Below are 16398 nucleotides of genomic sequence, written 5' to 3'. Positions count from 1 at the left end.
AGGATAGTTGAAATCACCATTTAGTGATATTTAAACACTGCTCCTCTTCCTGTTCTTGTTTTTCCTGGCAGACAAATCCTTTACTGACTGCTTCAGCTATCTGCTCTTCCACACGGATTGGTTGGCTTTTTAAAAAATAAAGTTAGATTTAGTCTTTTTCCCTGCTAGCTTTGCTGTTTCCATCCTCAGTGGCTCATTGCAGGAGTGTTGGCTGCTGCTGCCGCGGTGCCTGTGCGTGTTTGCTGCCTGCCTGCCTGAAGTGGCCACAGCTGTGCCCCTGGGGCCTCTTCCCTCTCTGTGGCCTTTCTGCCTCACAAGCTGGCACTGCTCTAGCTGGTGCTTGCCATCAATTTGTGTTTTCATATAACAGGCCTTACATGATACCAGTATTGTTACATAAAGACATTTCTAGCCTCAGCTGCCTTCTCTCTGTTTCTTCACACCCAGGTATGGCTTCCCTAAACCATTCTGTAAAGCAGTCACACTACAATCAGTTGATTCCTGAAGATCAACTATAGTCCATTGCTTAATAGGGGGATAGATGTGGGTTTTTTTCTGGTCCTTAGGGTGTGTTGGGGTGTATTGCATATTATAGAGAAAATTTCTGTGGTTTTGCTCAAAGTAATCTCTGAAACCTCATGTGAGGTTCTTCACACATCTTGTTCAAATGTACGTGTGACTTGTTCCCTAAAACCTCCCTAACCCCCGAATAGCACCTAGAAATGAAAAGTCTCCAGGTCAGGAAAAAAAAGAGTTGCACAAATTCATAGGATGTTTCCACTCTGATGGTGGCTTCAGTGTGTCACCTGCAGGACGGATGGGTTTGTGTTGGTTGTGAATAACCAACCACAGGTGCTCCCTGTGAAGCTTTGCCTAAAGGCGTGTGTACTCTGGACATATTTCTTGTATCATGTGAAAGTGATGGAAAGGTCTTGTCTCTTCTGCAGTATTGTTATCATCAGGTCAGTGAGTACTGAGCCATGAGCTGGCAGGAATAGCTGGAAGGACGCTTTCTGTTGTCTTTGCATTTGTTCACACTCTGGACTGTAAAACTGATGTAGTGAAAAAAGAGATGGGGGCCCTGATGAAGGAGGATGGAGTGGGGAGGGAAGGTCTGACTGTTTTAATTCTAGCTCTTTCTTGGTTGCAGGCTTTTAGTCTGTTGGTTGAGTTTCTTCAGCCGCTCTGGCAATCCAAAGCTGTAATGTGTTTGGACAGGTGTTCACTAAGACTAAATTTGAACCTTAAAAATGGGTTTGAACCATATTGAGCTGTTTGGAATTTATAAGTCTATTTGTCTTTTTTTTTTTCCCCCCACTTCTTTTTTCCTTTCCAAAGAAATTTTAATATTTTCTCAGGCTGTTATCTCATCTAGAGTCCTGGATAGTGAAGATGGAAAGGTTATTGTCTGCATGTAAAACATGACTGAGCACAGAATGGGAGGATATAGAGGCTTTAGGTTCAAAATAATGGTCAGTGTTGATAGAGTGGTTTCTAAGAACTCATCTATTTATTGATATTGCTCCTAAACTGCCAGTAGGCATTGTAATCTCTAACTAATGAATTTTATCTTGCTGTTATGTGTTTCCTGAAATGTTGCATACTGGAGCAAAGCAAAGCAGATACCAGTCTTCCTATTCTGTCCTGCTCCCGACTCAAAACAGAGAAAGGGATCAGCTGAATTTGAGAGGCTTTTTTGTGAGAGTGGTGCATGCAGTTCAAGCATAATGAGTATTGACATTTAATTAGATAGAAGTGTCATTTATAATAGGCTCCTCTGTTAGCTGTGCCCTTCTTCTTGGGGGCAGGGAGGAGCAAGGGAGGGAGTTGTCAAATTGTCCAAATAGTTTATTTTTCAGAGAAAACAGTAGTGTGCTACAGTACTGTCTCACTAATTTGCTGTGTTGGTTACAGCCTCCAGCTGTCTCTAACAGATCCTATGTAGAGTGATTGAACACTCATTATTTTTATGTTAGAAAGTATGAAAATCTGGGCGTGACAGAGCAAGGTGTTTCATCTTTAACCTTTGTCTCTATCAGTAATTATGTGATTATAACAGTGAGAATCTTGCTTGATATCACACAGCAGTTGTTCAGATTTGAAATTCCATTTCGGATAAGTAGATAAAAAGCATTATTCAAGGAGGTCTTAGTTTAAAAAAAATCCTCAAGTAATTTTTTAACTGATAGTGCTTATTAATTTAGGCATCAAGACTGCACTGAAATCCACAGCCAACCCCATGAAACCCTCATGTTCATGGGATGCATTAACAGTTTTAGGAATTTATCTGAGTAAGTGGCTAGAATATTAAATTAGTTTTCTGCTACTGGTTCATGTATAGAAGAAGCTGATGGTGGAGGAGAGGGGCTAAATTCACCTTCTTTTCTCTCAGCTGTTGAAGTTTTGGCCCAATATTTTCAGAAATGGTCATATATACATTAAGTACTAATGCTTTTTTTGTTAGATTTGGCTCTTCTTATGATTGAGCATATGGAAAAGGAGGATGTAAGAGTAGCTTATGCATTGAAATGCAGGTGAGATAATGGATTTTTGAGGAGAACATGAGTATGTTTCTCTTGCTGACTTTCAGAAGTGAAGTAGGATTTTCCTTTACTGTTTTATACTTCTGGCATCCATGAAGGATTTGCTCAAGCAGCTCAGTGTCTGCAGATAGAGATCTTGGAGGAATGTATAGAAGCAGCTGTAAATCAGCTCAACTTGTGTACTGTTTTTGCACAGGAAGCGTGGAGACTGCTCAGTGCCAGGCTGTAAGGAAGGCTGCAGGAATCCCTGACCCAGGAGCAGGAGAGTTTGGAGTCTGGGAACTGCCAGCCCCATGCAGGTACCAGGCTAAAGAGCACAATCTGGTTATCCACCAGTGGAAAGAAGTAGTGGAAGTTTTGGGAACTTGACCTTCCTAGCTTCCAAAGGCATATCTCCTTGTATCCAGTGCTCTTCCCACAACTGTTCAGGAATGTAGTAGCCCTGAAGAACCAGTGGCTGTAGTTACATTGTATGGTCAGAGTAATTGTCCCAGTTAGTCAACAGTAAAGATGTGATATCCCTCTTTTTCAGTGAAGTTTTAGGAAAAGTTTCATAAGTGGCCATATGATAACTTTTCAGGAGTATATTATCTTCCTTAAGTAGAATGAATATGGTTGATTTGTATATAACTGATATTAAATAAACTTAGAAATGAAACAAAAGGGTTTGTTAGAGCCTGGAATCATTAATGATGCTGTTGCCTGGCTAGAAATCTTTCTGGAATCCTTGCACCTCGTGACTGCAAAGTGAAATAAGCCAGTGTTTACATATGAACTTTAATGAATGCTAGATAATTTCCACTATTTGGTCAGCATAAAGCAGGAAGGAATCACAGAATCTTAGACTATCCTGAGTTGGGAGGTACCTACAAGGATCATTGAGTCCACCTCTCATTGAAACAATTTCAGGATTGTAGTGCATGGGTCGATTCACTTAAATGAAAATGCATTTCTGCTCTGCTTTCATTTATAAGCAATGTCCTGAAGCTGTGTACTGCATCAGAATTGCTGAAGGCTTTCAAAACAAATGTTTGAAAGACAAAAAGCAAGACAAGAACCTTTTCTTTGGATTTAATGTGGAATTCCCTCAGAAAAGTGCATGACAGCTAATGTTTAGCATTTTCAAACTAGTTTGGATTGAAACACTGAATGTAGTGTCGTTAAGGTGTTTTCAGTAAGCCTCTATGAAGATTGGCTCTAGGTGTATCTCAGTGTTTGTCTGAATTGCAATCTGTTGTACTATTCTGTTTAAACCTTCATAATTGTCTTTGTAGTTTTAAAAGGGTTGGTTTTTTTTTTTTTTTGTTATATATCTATAACTAAGTTGTCTGGATAATTTTAGTAATGATGGGGTCTGCATTTTACTTAATATATTCAAGCTGCATCATGTTATAAGGACATGGGTCTTCCATGAGTCTGACCTACTTTCCTACTTCTTGTAAGAAATTCATCTACTATGTTGGACTCAAATGAGCAAGTGGGCCACAGTGCAAATCTGTGCCTTCTGGGTTGCTAAAATACAAGCTCCTAAACAAATGGAAATTTGGCAATGCGTGAGCTTCTTTAGCTGCCTTAGACAAGACATGAAAAATGAAATTTCTCATGTCCTTGCATGCACATGTGCATACAGTAATGTGTTAAGGTGGTTGTTTTTCTGTACATTGCATCAAGAGTTCTTTTAAAGAAAGTTTGCATCAAGTCAGCAAATTGGCTGCACTCTTGGATAAATTAGATTTCAGTTAATTACCTGCTTAACCAACTGCTTATTTATTAAGCTGCTTAAAATCAGTTAGTTTACTGTAAGCCCAAGCAAATTGTTGTTATACTGTATACATAAAAGAATAAAGGATGCCAAAAATTCACTTGTGAAGCTTCTGTGTGCTCTTTAGTGCCCTAACCAAGCCAGTATTGCAGGAATGTTCTGCCCTTTGATAGGGAACACTCCCTGGAATTGCTTCACCACTTGAAACCTGAGCTCAGGCAGGAAATGTACAACTTACTCCCTCCACAGACCTGAGAGGTAAGTGGAGTTACTTTGCACTAGTTCTGTCCTTCTCCACTTGCTGTAGCAGCATGTTCTTTAGATTGTTAATTCACATAAGTATTACATGCTTACCAGAAGATGCTGAAAAATTATAAGCAGAAAACCTTCATCATATGTGAAGATTAAGTCCAATTTAAATAATCCACTTGCATGTAGAAAAATATTTCAGCATTTAGTGGCCATGATACTGCCCTCGACATGGATATGCACGCACAGTAGTTCCTTGCTTAAGTTAACCTGCTGTTTAAGCCAGATGTTCTCAAACTGTTTTTTTGCTGAAGTCTCAGCTTTTGTTTTTACTCCAATTTCTTTTGGGCTTGCAGATTTTACTTTAGAGCTTAAAGCAGTCCTCTGTTCCATACTAACGTTAGCTATAATATTTTTGTTGCAGAAGTATGCAATGAGTGTAGCTGAATTTCAATCTGATTTTATATATCAATATTTGTTAGGAAATCAGCTGGAATTTGTAACTTTATATATATAGCCATCTCTCTGTTATTAAGTTTTCAAAATATATAGCAAGAATGGCAATATGTGTCTGGGAGACATAATACTATCTGTATTCTTGGTGTATGTATTTCTGAAAGAAAGAAGTCGCAAAGATGATATGGGTACAGTTTGGGGCCAATTACGTTGTAAAACAAGTGTGTCACTAAAACCAGTAATTGCAGGGTCTATCAGTGCTTAACAACCGCGTCCCTTTTGTTAAGTGTACATGTGCTGATAGAGGTTTAAATATGGGTTTTGTGCACATGATTGGCCACAAAGCAGTTCCCTGTAATAACCCTGACAGGTCTTAGAAGGAGGAATATTTTTGAAAGTGCATGTGATGGTGAGGGTGTTTTAACATATTCCCTGCATTCTTCCATAGTTTCTATGCTGACATACAGGGAAAGATTAACTTGGAATGTGGTTTGCAGAAGACACTCTTTTGTCCCCTTCCTCTCTATTAGTTTCATGGCTGTTTATTTCCATTTTGTAGGTGCATTTCAGGGTTTGAGTCATTATACTTTTAAAACTGTGCTCTGTAGTTGCAAAAACCTCTTAGTTTCATGCAAGAAGCTTGTCTGCTATGAGGTGGTGGTTCCAATTACTGTATATTTTATATGGGACATAGAACATAATGTTTCATTGCATAATCTGAAGGTACAAAGCATAGTTTCTTAAGTCCATGAAGAAAACATTCATGAATGACTGATGTCCAGCATGGTGGAACTATGTGCTTCCCACTGTGAAGATGCTAAACTCCAGATTGGAACAGCTTGAGAAGTATGTGTGTCCTCTTTGTTTGTTTCTACCCTAAAGAGAGCGGAGAAGGCATGGCCCTTCCTCTCTGCAAGCTACGTGAACTGTTTTTCTGGCCCAATATAGCTGCTTCTGTTTCCGTAGCAAACTCATAATGCAGTGCTTCTTTCTTGATTTTGATAATTTCATTTATGTACATTGAGAAAAATCCAGTCATTGTCTGTAACTATGCAATATTTTTTTGTTTGGCTGGAGCAAAGATGATCTGTGTTACAGCAAGAACCTTGATAGATCTGCAGGCTGGGTCTATTGAAGGGACAGAGTGAATGGCTTCATGGCGATAAAGGATTTTGAGGGTCACTAAGGGATGATTTTCTCTTTGCTCACTCTTACGGATTTGTTGCTCTGTCTGAAACCCAGTTTTCTGTCTAGTTTAAGGCAGTGGTGAGGAAGGAAAAAGTATTGCTGGTCTTGCCTTGGTCAGCAAATATGACAAAAATAGAGGAAAGAACAGGAGAAAAGGTGACTCCTTTTTCTTCTCTTAAAACATGATGGTTTTAAGATAATTTTCTAGTTTTTAACAAGTCCTTTTTCCCCCTCTGCTGCAAAACTATGCTTTGTTGAGTTACTCTCTTAGCTCACTACCAAATGCATTTGTGAGGACTGCAGTACTTAAATTTGAAAGCTGAACAGTCCTTTGTGAATTAGTGTTTGTATTTGTGAAAAAGCACTCTGAAGATTACCTTCACTGTTTCTTGGTTCTTTTGTTACTTTTTCAAATCCTTGTATGTAACACCTGCTAAGGGGTTGTTTCTGTGCTGTGGAGAAACTGGTTTTAATCAAATTGTGTGCTTTCCTGAAACATTCTTAGTTTCAGCTTAGCAGCAAATACCATCCTAAAATTTTGGCTGTAGCTGTCAGTTGTGTAGCTGCACTGATAATGCCAACCTTTATGCCATTATGACTAGTAAGGCTTGTAGACTGTGTCTGTGTGGCAAAACACTGTTTGTGAAATGTTATGTGGTTGGCTGGGATCACTGGTACGGAGGTACAATTCCTCTTTGGTGTTTAAAGGTTTTCTCCTGCTTTTTATTGTTGAGGTCTGTAGAAGATATAGCAGAAGCAGCCTCTCCATGAGGAGTTGTCAGATGGACCTTGTTTTTAGGGTTTACTTGAGAGTTTTAATGTTTGTGACACAATTTTTCATTAATTTGTCATTAAGACATAGTCATAAATTTAGCAGCTGGTGGCTTTATCTGGTGTCTGTATCATTCAGTTTGTCATGTTGGTTTAGCAAAACAAAAATAAACTTGCTGTAGTTCTACATGAATACAGCATTTCAGTTCTGAAGCCAGTGACTGAGTAGCCAAAATAAAAAAACTGTCTGGTGAGGAAGCAAGTACTAGTTAATCTGAAAATGCTGAGTAAGTCAAAACAAGCATTTTGCAAGAATGGATGATCATCAAGCAGATTTTTGTATGTCTCAGGTGTGCGGTCATACTTAAAGAGCTGAAGATGGGATCTAGAAAAGCAAAATACCTAAGGGATTTTTAGGGCAGTTGCTCAGGAGGTTGTCTGCAGGCAGTGGAAAGAGGATTGAACTGCAAAGTCCCAGCTTGGTTCTTGGTATTGCACTTTCCCATGAGAGCCTATGTATCAGAGTTACCAGCTATTTAGGAGGGATTGATCTTTCATTTCTTACCCTTCCCTCTTCATTTACGTATATGGGAGCATGGATACCTCTTATGATCCATGCAAGCTCTCTAATCACTGCTGGAACCTTTGCTGTCCTCTGCTAAATTCTCCTTTTTATTTTTTATTGTCATCATATGCTCCCGTCCTCCTCCACAATTATGAAGTTAATATGTAGATGTGTTTGAAGGCTTCATAATCTTATGCAAGATCAGGAAAATCAATCACTTTATTTTCGGTTTTGAATGTACCTGTGTTCTTCTGCTACCCTTAGAGTATTTTAATTTTATGTCTCAATATATTCTCTACTTAAGTTATGAAACTTTCTGTTTGCTTACGCCCTTGTCAAAGGATGTAGAAGTAGTTTGCTGAGTGTGTAATTAAGTGAATCACAGGCCCTGATCCTGTGAGGCACTTGAGAAAGTAGCTGGTGTCATTGGATAGAGCTGATAGCTTCAGGTGGGCACGTAAGGACTTTGCTGGGCTGGGGCTGGATGATAATCACCAGCATCTTAGATTTGAAAAGCGGAAGTCCATTCTTGCATTTTATTTATCAGCTCTCAGCACAGGGCGTACACTTGTGATGGTCATGGTTGCTTGCTGAGAGGATGAGAATTGTTTGTGCTCCCAAACTAAATGTGTAAATCCAATCAAATTGACATGGACAGAAGATTCAGTAGTTTGACAAACACTAAACTATTCATGTTGTAATTTTAAAAAAAGGGGGGAGGAAGAAACAATGCTAATGTTTTTGTTACCACTGTACATTCTCATATTTTGTGATTTTACAGTGAATGCACAGGCCTTGCAGAATAATGCATCGAAGTCTTGTTTGTTTGCTGTTTTCTTTTTCTCCATAAAGCTTTTTATGTAAGAGTTTTTTTGCTTTTTTGCACTGAAATTAGTTACTTAATTGCGTCTAATATCAGGAAGCTAGTTGCCATAATGCCTAGCAATTACAATGCTTTTTGAATTGAAAATATTGTTGTGAATCTTTAAAAACAAACAAAAAACCCAAGGAGAAAACAGCAAACCCACAAAACAACCTTAAAATAGGGAGGGTGTGGACAGTGGGCAGAAAGTAAAGGACTGAGTATTTTGGTGTAAGGTTGTGTTGTAACATGTAAGGCATTGCTTTCTTATTGGCTACTGTGAATTTAGTATTCACTTTTCCTTTGTCTGTAATGGAGTTTTTAAGTAATGGACTTGATGTGTTTTCACCTTTCTTTGAAATGAGACATTCTTGCATATTTTGGCGCTTTTTAAATTTTCTGTTGGTTTTGCCTGCAGACCCTGTGTGGACAGTAATGACCGCACGTTTCCGATTGCCTGCTGGCAGAACCTACAATGTCCGAGCATCTGAGCTGGCACGAGACAGGCAGCATACGGAGGTGGTCTGCAACATTCTTCTCCTGGATAACACTGTACAAGCTTTCAGAGTTAATGTAAGTAATGGTCTTACTGCAAATCAATATCTGGCTTATTGCAGATCAATATCCCGAGCTTGCTTTCCTTTTCTGCATTTGTATGGCTGAAATTTGACTTTCAAACAGTGTTAAGTAGAGAATAAAAGGGGAAGTTGTGTTCAGGCAGGCATGCTTGAACACGCGTGCACAGTTACGGGAACTTAGTCATTCTGGCATCCTCTGTCATACTAACACATCTTCATTTCAAGATCCAGTGTATGAAGCATAATTTATTTCTAGTAATTCTCTTCATGGATTAAAGTTGTCCAGTGGAAATGGAGGACAGTTTTGCCATTGAGTTGAATGCAGCTTTTGTTCTGCTGTATTCTATTTTTTGTATTTTGAGCATGAGTAAGGTGGAGTGGGAACTCTCCCCATAGCTGTATAGCTGACAGTGTTCAATCACCTGTATGGTTATACTTGGTCACAGCTGCCATCTTAGAGTATCTCCCTGCTCTTTGCTTTCCTCAGATAATATTATTGTTCTGTGATTTCCCTCACTTAAGCTCACCACCTTCTACAACACTAATGAGAATGACAGGAAGGAAAATAGAAAGCTGGTTGCTGAATACTGAGAACTGTTAATGGAAAAAATCGACAACTTTTACACATGAACCTGGAATTTAAAATAGGTTTTTCATCCCATTTTCTAATAAAAATGGTCATGATGTTGTGTATATGTTACACAAGTGCGACCCTTTCTTTCAGCTTCCTGAGGGGGGAAAAAAAAAACCATGAAAAATAGACAAGGACCTCACAAGAAAACATTAAAGCATTTCAAGTCATCTGTGTGTGAGAAGAACCAGAACTCAACAGGAAAGAAGCTGTAGGTTTTCCTGTGGTAGTAGAACTCTGCTTTTACTTTAAAAGCTACAGAATTGATGACTTATATAGAGAAAGGTTGAATAATGTGATGGTGAAAGTTAACAGGTGGCATAATAATTAAAATTTTTCAGAAGAAAATTGAACTTCAGCAAATGGAGTGTAGGAGTATCAAATAAGGCTGTGGGACTTCAGATGAGAAGTGAGGGAGAAAGTGAAGCAATTGTCAAATCTATGTGGACAAATCTAATTCAGACTATTTGAAGAAATTCTAATGCTCAGTAATTATACTGAATTCTGATACCCTGTGTTCAGCAAGGATATTGACATATTTGAATGTTTCAGGGAAGATTTGTGAGAGGGATTGCCTTTTTCTGTTCTATAATCAGTGGTTAGAGCCTGCAGCTGCTGATCACAAGAGAAATCTGTTATCTGGCAAAAACTTGCATGGATCCAGCATCCAGAGGATTAAGGTTCAGAGGCAGATCTGGTGGTTATTTGTTTTAGATGTGTCAGTCAAGATGGAAGGATTTAGGTTATTCTCTTGAGGCATTTTTGTAGTTCATTCAAAAAATACTTAATTTTCCCAGACTTCTGAGTACTAAAGTGTGGGAATTTTGGATGATGGAGCTGAGGGACAGATTTTTAAAGACTTTAATTTATTATCATCAAGGCTCCTTTCCCTTCTGGGATAATTTTTTCTCTTAACTTCTCATCCTTGGTAACAGTTTTCCAGTCTATACTGCCTGCCAAAAAGCAATATGTGCAAAATGTAGTTGGATATAAAGCATTAGAAGTGCATAAGAAATTGTAAATGTTGTCATCTTTGCTTTCAGGTGCATGAGTTTTCCATTAAAGTATCTGTCTTGTGTTTTATTCTTATGAAGAAAGTAAAAATAGGAAAGAATAAGGAATAATTGTTGGGCAGTAGGTATGGGAGATGTGCTTCTTTCTGATCTAGGTATTCAAAAGCTGTACATTTTTAGAGGATACTTGTGCCTCTCAGAAAAGCAGAAACACCAGCTATAAATCCTCAAATGTCTGTTCTGTCTCTCCCAAGAAAAAATTATGTAATATGTTCTTACCACCTCCCTAGTGTACTAAATATTTTACTTGCATGGATCGTGCTTTACTGCCTTATACAGAATAGCCTGCAAGTTTGTCTATTAAAACTGAGTCTAGGGAATAAAAAGTTCCTTGGTGCTGAACATCTTGATCTCATGTCTTAGCCTCAATCTGTTTTTTCACAAATAGGGAGTAATAAAGTATTCATTTGTAGCAAGTGTAACCTACGTGCCGTACAGGTTCTCAGGTTTTATAGCTTTGGTTTACTTTATTGTGGTTGACACTATACTTAGCCATAAATATTTATGGACTTGTTTTCAAAATAGGAAGAACAAAGATAACATCAAATAAATTAGCACCTTTTTTTTTTTTCTCCTGGTGATTGCTATAGGTATTCTGAATGCTAATGATTGTAAAAATCATCTGGAGGCTGCAGTGGTGTGTTAATAAAAATGTACTCAAATGCTATTTCTTTTCCAACAGCAAAGTGCTGATCACAGACAATGTCTCTTGGTAATTTATGTGATCTTCTAAATTCACAATTCATCCAGCCCTTTCCATTGATCTGAAAAAAAAGCATCTTTGTGCTAAGCCTTACCTTGTAGAGAGCGTAACAAATCAAACCAGATAATCCCCATGGATTGTAGCCAGAGAAAGGCTGCATTGGTTCCAGGCAGAAGAATCAGTTGGAATTAACCTGTGTCTGTGTTTGAGAAGTACAAACCCTTTCTCTAAAATGCTCTGCTTACCGAATGAAGAAATCTTCCTTCCATCCTGAAAAGCAGATTTCAGTAGAACATGTAGCTGGAAGAAAGAAGGCTGATGTGAGTTAACAACATGATCAGGGTGATTTGCATTACCATAAAACTGTTTCTTCAAGATCAAATTACTTCAATTTGTTTTAATTACTTGTTTAAATACCTAAAATTACATCTTTTCCGTGCAGACTGGCTTACTTATATTCCCTGAAAGCCAGTATGTCAAGGTAGATGGGGTGGGTGGTTCTGAGAGAAAGGCTAATGGTCATGTACAAATGTTTCAGTTTGGAGCCTTTACTATCCCAGAGCTTCCAACTTAATGAATTTACACTCTGATGGAAGCAAAATGTAAAGACCAGTAAAATAAGTCAAAGCAAACAAGAAAAGAACAAACCAAGCAAAAAACCCCATACCATCCCTCTGTAATTTTAGGTGTTTTTAGTAATTTTTAGTAATTTAATCTTCAGCATTACTTTGATACTTGCCCTTTTTCCTTTGACCAAAAAAAAAAAAAAGAAAAAAAAGCATGAATTGTAGAAGGTAAGGAGACAGTTGTGCAGTGTTGGGGAATGTACCTCCTGGAGCATCAACCCAGGCATCATGGGGAGGTGTGAGGGAATGGCTTTGTGTTGCCAGTAGTGAAGGAGCAGCACAGCCTCCCACAAACGTGTGAGCAGCAGAGCTGTGACCTTCTCCAGGAAAGCCCAGAGCCTGTCATCCCCTTCCTCTGGCATCAGAAATGGAAGGTTTTTTGGGCTGACGCGGCAGCAATGTCTTGTGGTGTTGGCTGTGGGTGCAGCCAGTTCTGTTGGCAGCAGCAAAACCAGAGTGTCAGTAATGGGGACTGAGAAGAGGGTGGGAGTTGGTTAGCAGCCATCAGACAGAGCTGTGTAATGTGTAAACCTGCAGGTGTCTGCCTAAATTTTCACACATGGTGTTTGTAACAAGTAACAGTCATTTTGCAATTTAAAATTAATCCGTATATATCTAATGATACTAGATGATAAATAGTTCATGAAATGCAGTTAATGTATTGATGTCTAGTACCTATGTCAAATTTGTCCTAAGAGGCCAAAATTTGTGAGACATTCTGCCTCCAGCAATGACTAGTAAGTGCATATAACCCTCTAATTCTTCAATTTGGAAAAAAAAGGATATTTTTCTGTCTAACTCCTGTGCTTTTGTCTTAGATAGTTCCCATTTTTCATACGTGTTTTCATTATTTCTTGTTTTATGAGGATGTAATGTTTAACTTCACAATGTCAGTAGCAACAAAGCAAGTTTCTTATTATGCTCATCCACATTTATTTGGTTTGCTTTTTTATTTAAAAAATATCGGATATATAAACTTGTTTTCATACTTTTTTTATTTTTGAGCAGCTATTCAATGTTATGATAGTATTACAAGTATTTTGGATCTTTCTAAACAAGCAGACTTGTGACCTTCACCTGCTTTGGCAAGCTGCAACATCATTACATAAATATCAGAGATGGGTTAAGCTAAGGTCTGGTTTTGCTAGATGCTTATCTTTATTTTGCACTAAGTAAGACATTGTGATCCAAACAAATGCTTCATGTTGAAACCCATCTTCTCTTACCAAATTTGCTGCTCAGTTGCAGGAAAAATACCTTCCTTGTGGTCGTGGAATGATGTTCTGTGTTTCTTAATTCAGGCTGATCAGCCAATTCTAAGCTTTTTCATTAGGAAACATTTGTTCAGGTTTTTAAGAAACAGTATACATTGGCAGGATTAGATTGGAAAAAAGCTACAGAGATGGTATCTGCATGCTGTTAGAGGAAGTAACATGTCAGCTGTGGTAATTGCTAGGCCAAATTTAGGTTCCAGACATTTCCCATTTTCTGGTAGTTACTGTTATAAGTACTTAGTTTGTGTTCTTATTTAAGTCTACGTGGGAAAAATGCCAGGAGGCAATTAGTGTTGCTATGTAATTTTAAAATTAGCTTTATTTGCTGTAAAAACTGTACTGATTATTGGTTTCTTTCAAAATATAACAGAAACTCCTAATTTAGTAAAAATTAAAGTGACTATATTTGGATTGTATATAAAAAATGCCTTATGCATTTATGCTGTAGTACATTTATTGTGTTAGCATCTGATTTTTTTTCTCTTCGCTTGTTTTTAGTAATTTGTAAAGTAAATTTTTCAGTGGTGGACTTCTTAACAGTGGTGCTCCTACATTTTGCCAGACACTTTTTCTGTAACATTAAAAAAATTAGTAAATACAGGAATTCTTAGGTCACTTCAATTTAGCCAGATTTATATGGGACCTGGAATAGATCCCTTAAGTAATTTCAACTTAAAGATATATGCAGAGTTATGGGAATGATTGTCCTTATGAGATTAACTTCAAACATAATTTGTGGGTAATTATTCTCTGCTTTTTTATTATTATGAAATAAATTATCGTGCTTCTTGGAGTTTTTAGGCTCGAATAACTGCCTTTAATAGTTCATTAAACTTCAGTTGAATTCAGTGTCATTTCATCTGAATTAAAAAAGTTAATTTTGGTAGGATGCTCTTAGATGTTAACAGATGTCTGAAGGTAGATTTGTAGATTTTTCTCTTCTATGGATATTAATGGAATTCTTGCAACATTATCTTGATCTTTGTAGCTACATACTTCCATTTCAACAGCTATAAAGGTAAACTGTTATGTAATCTCTATGCAAAGCAGGGTCCTTTGAGAGCAGAACAGCAGGGTTTTTTTATTCTAAAACTCTGAAATTATTCTTACTGCCTACAGTAAACAAGGCAAGATGTATCAAATCCCCTGTAGCTGCAATAATACCTGGCACCTAGAAGATTATTAGAAGCTTCTCTGCTTGGTGACAGAAAAGTAGAAAATCTGGGTGGAAAATGTATCAATCATCTCTTTCACATTTCTTCTTGTTTGACAGTTCTTGCAGAATTTTGCTTGTCTTTTGTATTTCAAGACACTATGACACTTTTAACTTCTTTGGGAAACTCCCTTCAGATTTCACCAAATGTATTTATCGAGTCCTGTCATAATGACACACTTAGAGTTTCAGTTACTATGTTGGCAGTATTTCCAGGTTAGGCAAAAAATTGCTAGGAACTAACAATTACAGATTCTTTTTATATTGTTTTATGGGTAACATTTGTCCCTGTAGTAGAAGTCAAGTTTGTTCACTTGACTCTGAAAAGAAGTGTTACTGCTACTCAGTTATTTTGAATTAATTCATTTAGAGTGAAGTGCTATCTTAGAACGTATGTAAATCATATTTCTTGGTTAGATATTTGGCTGTTTCAGCTGTCTCTGCCATTAAACTTGGAAACATTTTCCATACGCTGGTTCATTTAAAGTCAGGAATAGATTTTCAGATCGTGAAGGATATTTTGTGTAGACCTGTACATTTGAATTCAGTGACCCAAACAAGATTCTTGTTTGCACCGAGTTCTTTATTAATTCCTGATCTTTTTTTTTCCTTTTCTGTTCTCCTTTTAAATATAAAATTTGGCTAATGAAAGGCTTTCAGAAATAATCATGTAGCTAGCTGAGAAGTGAGAAGTTCTTACTGTCAGAAAATGACAGAGGAGAAAAATGATTGCCTTACATATGTTTCAAAAAGAGATGAAGCTCATTTAAAAATAGTGCTGCTGGGATACACTCTGTGATATTTAAAAAAGTGCTGCTAGAGCACATCTGAAAGAATTTCTATGTGCTCTACCTGCCTGAAATCTGTGTGTCCAGTTATATATATTTATTGATTAAAGAAAAGATCTGTATTTTTTCTCTGCAGAAACACAATCAGGGCCAAGTTCTGTTGGACGTAGTCTTCAAGCATCTTGATTTGACAGAGAGAGATTACTTTGGTTTACAGTTGGCTGATGAATCTACTGATAACCCTGTAAGTTATCCCTTAAAAAACTCTGCTTTGTAAGTACAGTCTTTAAAACTCATAATCATGTTCATCACTGTGCTTGGTGTTATTTAAAGAAAGGTAAATAGAAGCCATTGCAAGATTGTACCATCTTCCCCAACTGTGTCATTTGTGAGGGTCTCTATCATCTTGTAGTTATGATAAAATTGCATGTTAATAGTCCCAGGTTTGGAGTAAAATACGGAGTTCTGTGCTTATGAAGTAATATCTTAAAAGGATATTGCTTGTTTTATTGTATCTGTTTACTAGATTGCATTATCATTGTCAAAAAAAGTAAATCTGTTTTTGATTTGTTTTGTGGTTGTATTTATCTTTAGGACTTAGAGAATAACGAGGGGGTTTTAGATTGTCATGGATGGAGTTTCTGTTTGTAGCCCAGATGCCTGGTGATCTTTCAATAGTGCTTGGCATAGTCCAGTAACTGACAAGGGCAGTCGCCTCATCACCTTAACAAAGAAGGGACTCCCTTGGAAATGAGTGTTTACAACAGTTCATGAGCTTAATTGACAGGGAATTCCACACAACTGAAACTTTGTAAATCACAAGTAGAAACTAAGAGATGCAAATGTAACATTCACTGCACTAGTTACAGTGTTTCTACTTGGTTCTTGATTGCCTCAGAGCACTGCTTGGATATTTTCTTTCATAAGTATCAAATGGTCTATACTTGTTTTGCAAAGTGCAGTTTAGCTAAGCATTATTCCTTATAAAACAGTTTTTTACCTAATTCTTATATGTGCAGCACAATGATGGGGTCAAAACTTACTTCCCAACTTGTGCATCAAAAGTCAGCCACATTCACTTGTTGATAGTTCTGTTAAGACATTGGTGGACTGTCT

At 37.5% G+C, this 16398-nt stretch overlaps 1 protein-coding gene across 4 annotated transcripts in view; it reads left to right on the top strand.

Moving 5' to 3' along the window:
* Window positions 1-16398, top strand: part of PTPN4 (protein tyrosine phosphatase non-receptor type 4) — a 109388-nt gene that overhangs the window by 29825 nt on the left and 63165 nt on the right. For all 4 annotated transcript variants that reach the window (XR_009487307.1, XM_059852766.1, XM_059852767.1 and 1 more), the window contains exons 2-3: window positions 8815-8969; window positions 15419-15526. Coding sequence is in view for 3 of the 4 variants with exons in the window: in XM_059852766.1 (XP_059708749.1) it covers window positions 8815-8969; window positions 15419-15526 (263 nt within the window). In the remaining variant the exon portion in view is untranslated. The remainder of the gene's footprint in view (window positions 1-8814; window positions 8970-15418; window positions 15527-16398) is intronic.

The sequence above is a fragment of the Haemorhous mexicanus genome, chromosome 8, assembly GCF_027477595.1.
Source record: "Haemorhous mexicanus isolate bHaeMex1 chromosome 8, bHaeMex1.pri, whole genome shotgun sequence".
In the NCBI taxonomy this organism is placed as follows: Eukaryota; Metazoa; Chordata; class Aves; order Passeriformes; family Fringillidae; genus Haemorhous; species Haemorhous mexicanus.
This window is presented reverse-complemented; position numbering and strand designations above follow the sequence as displayed.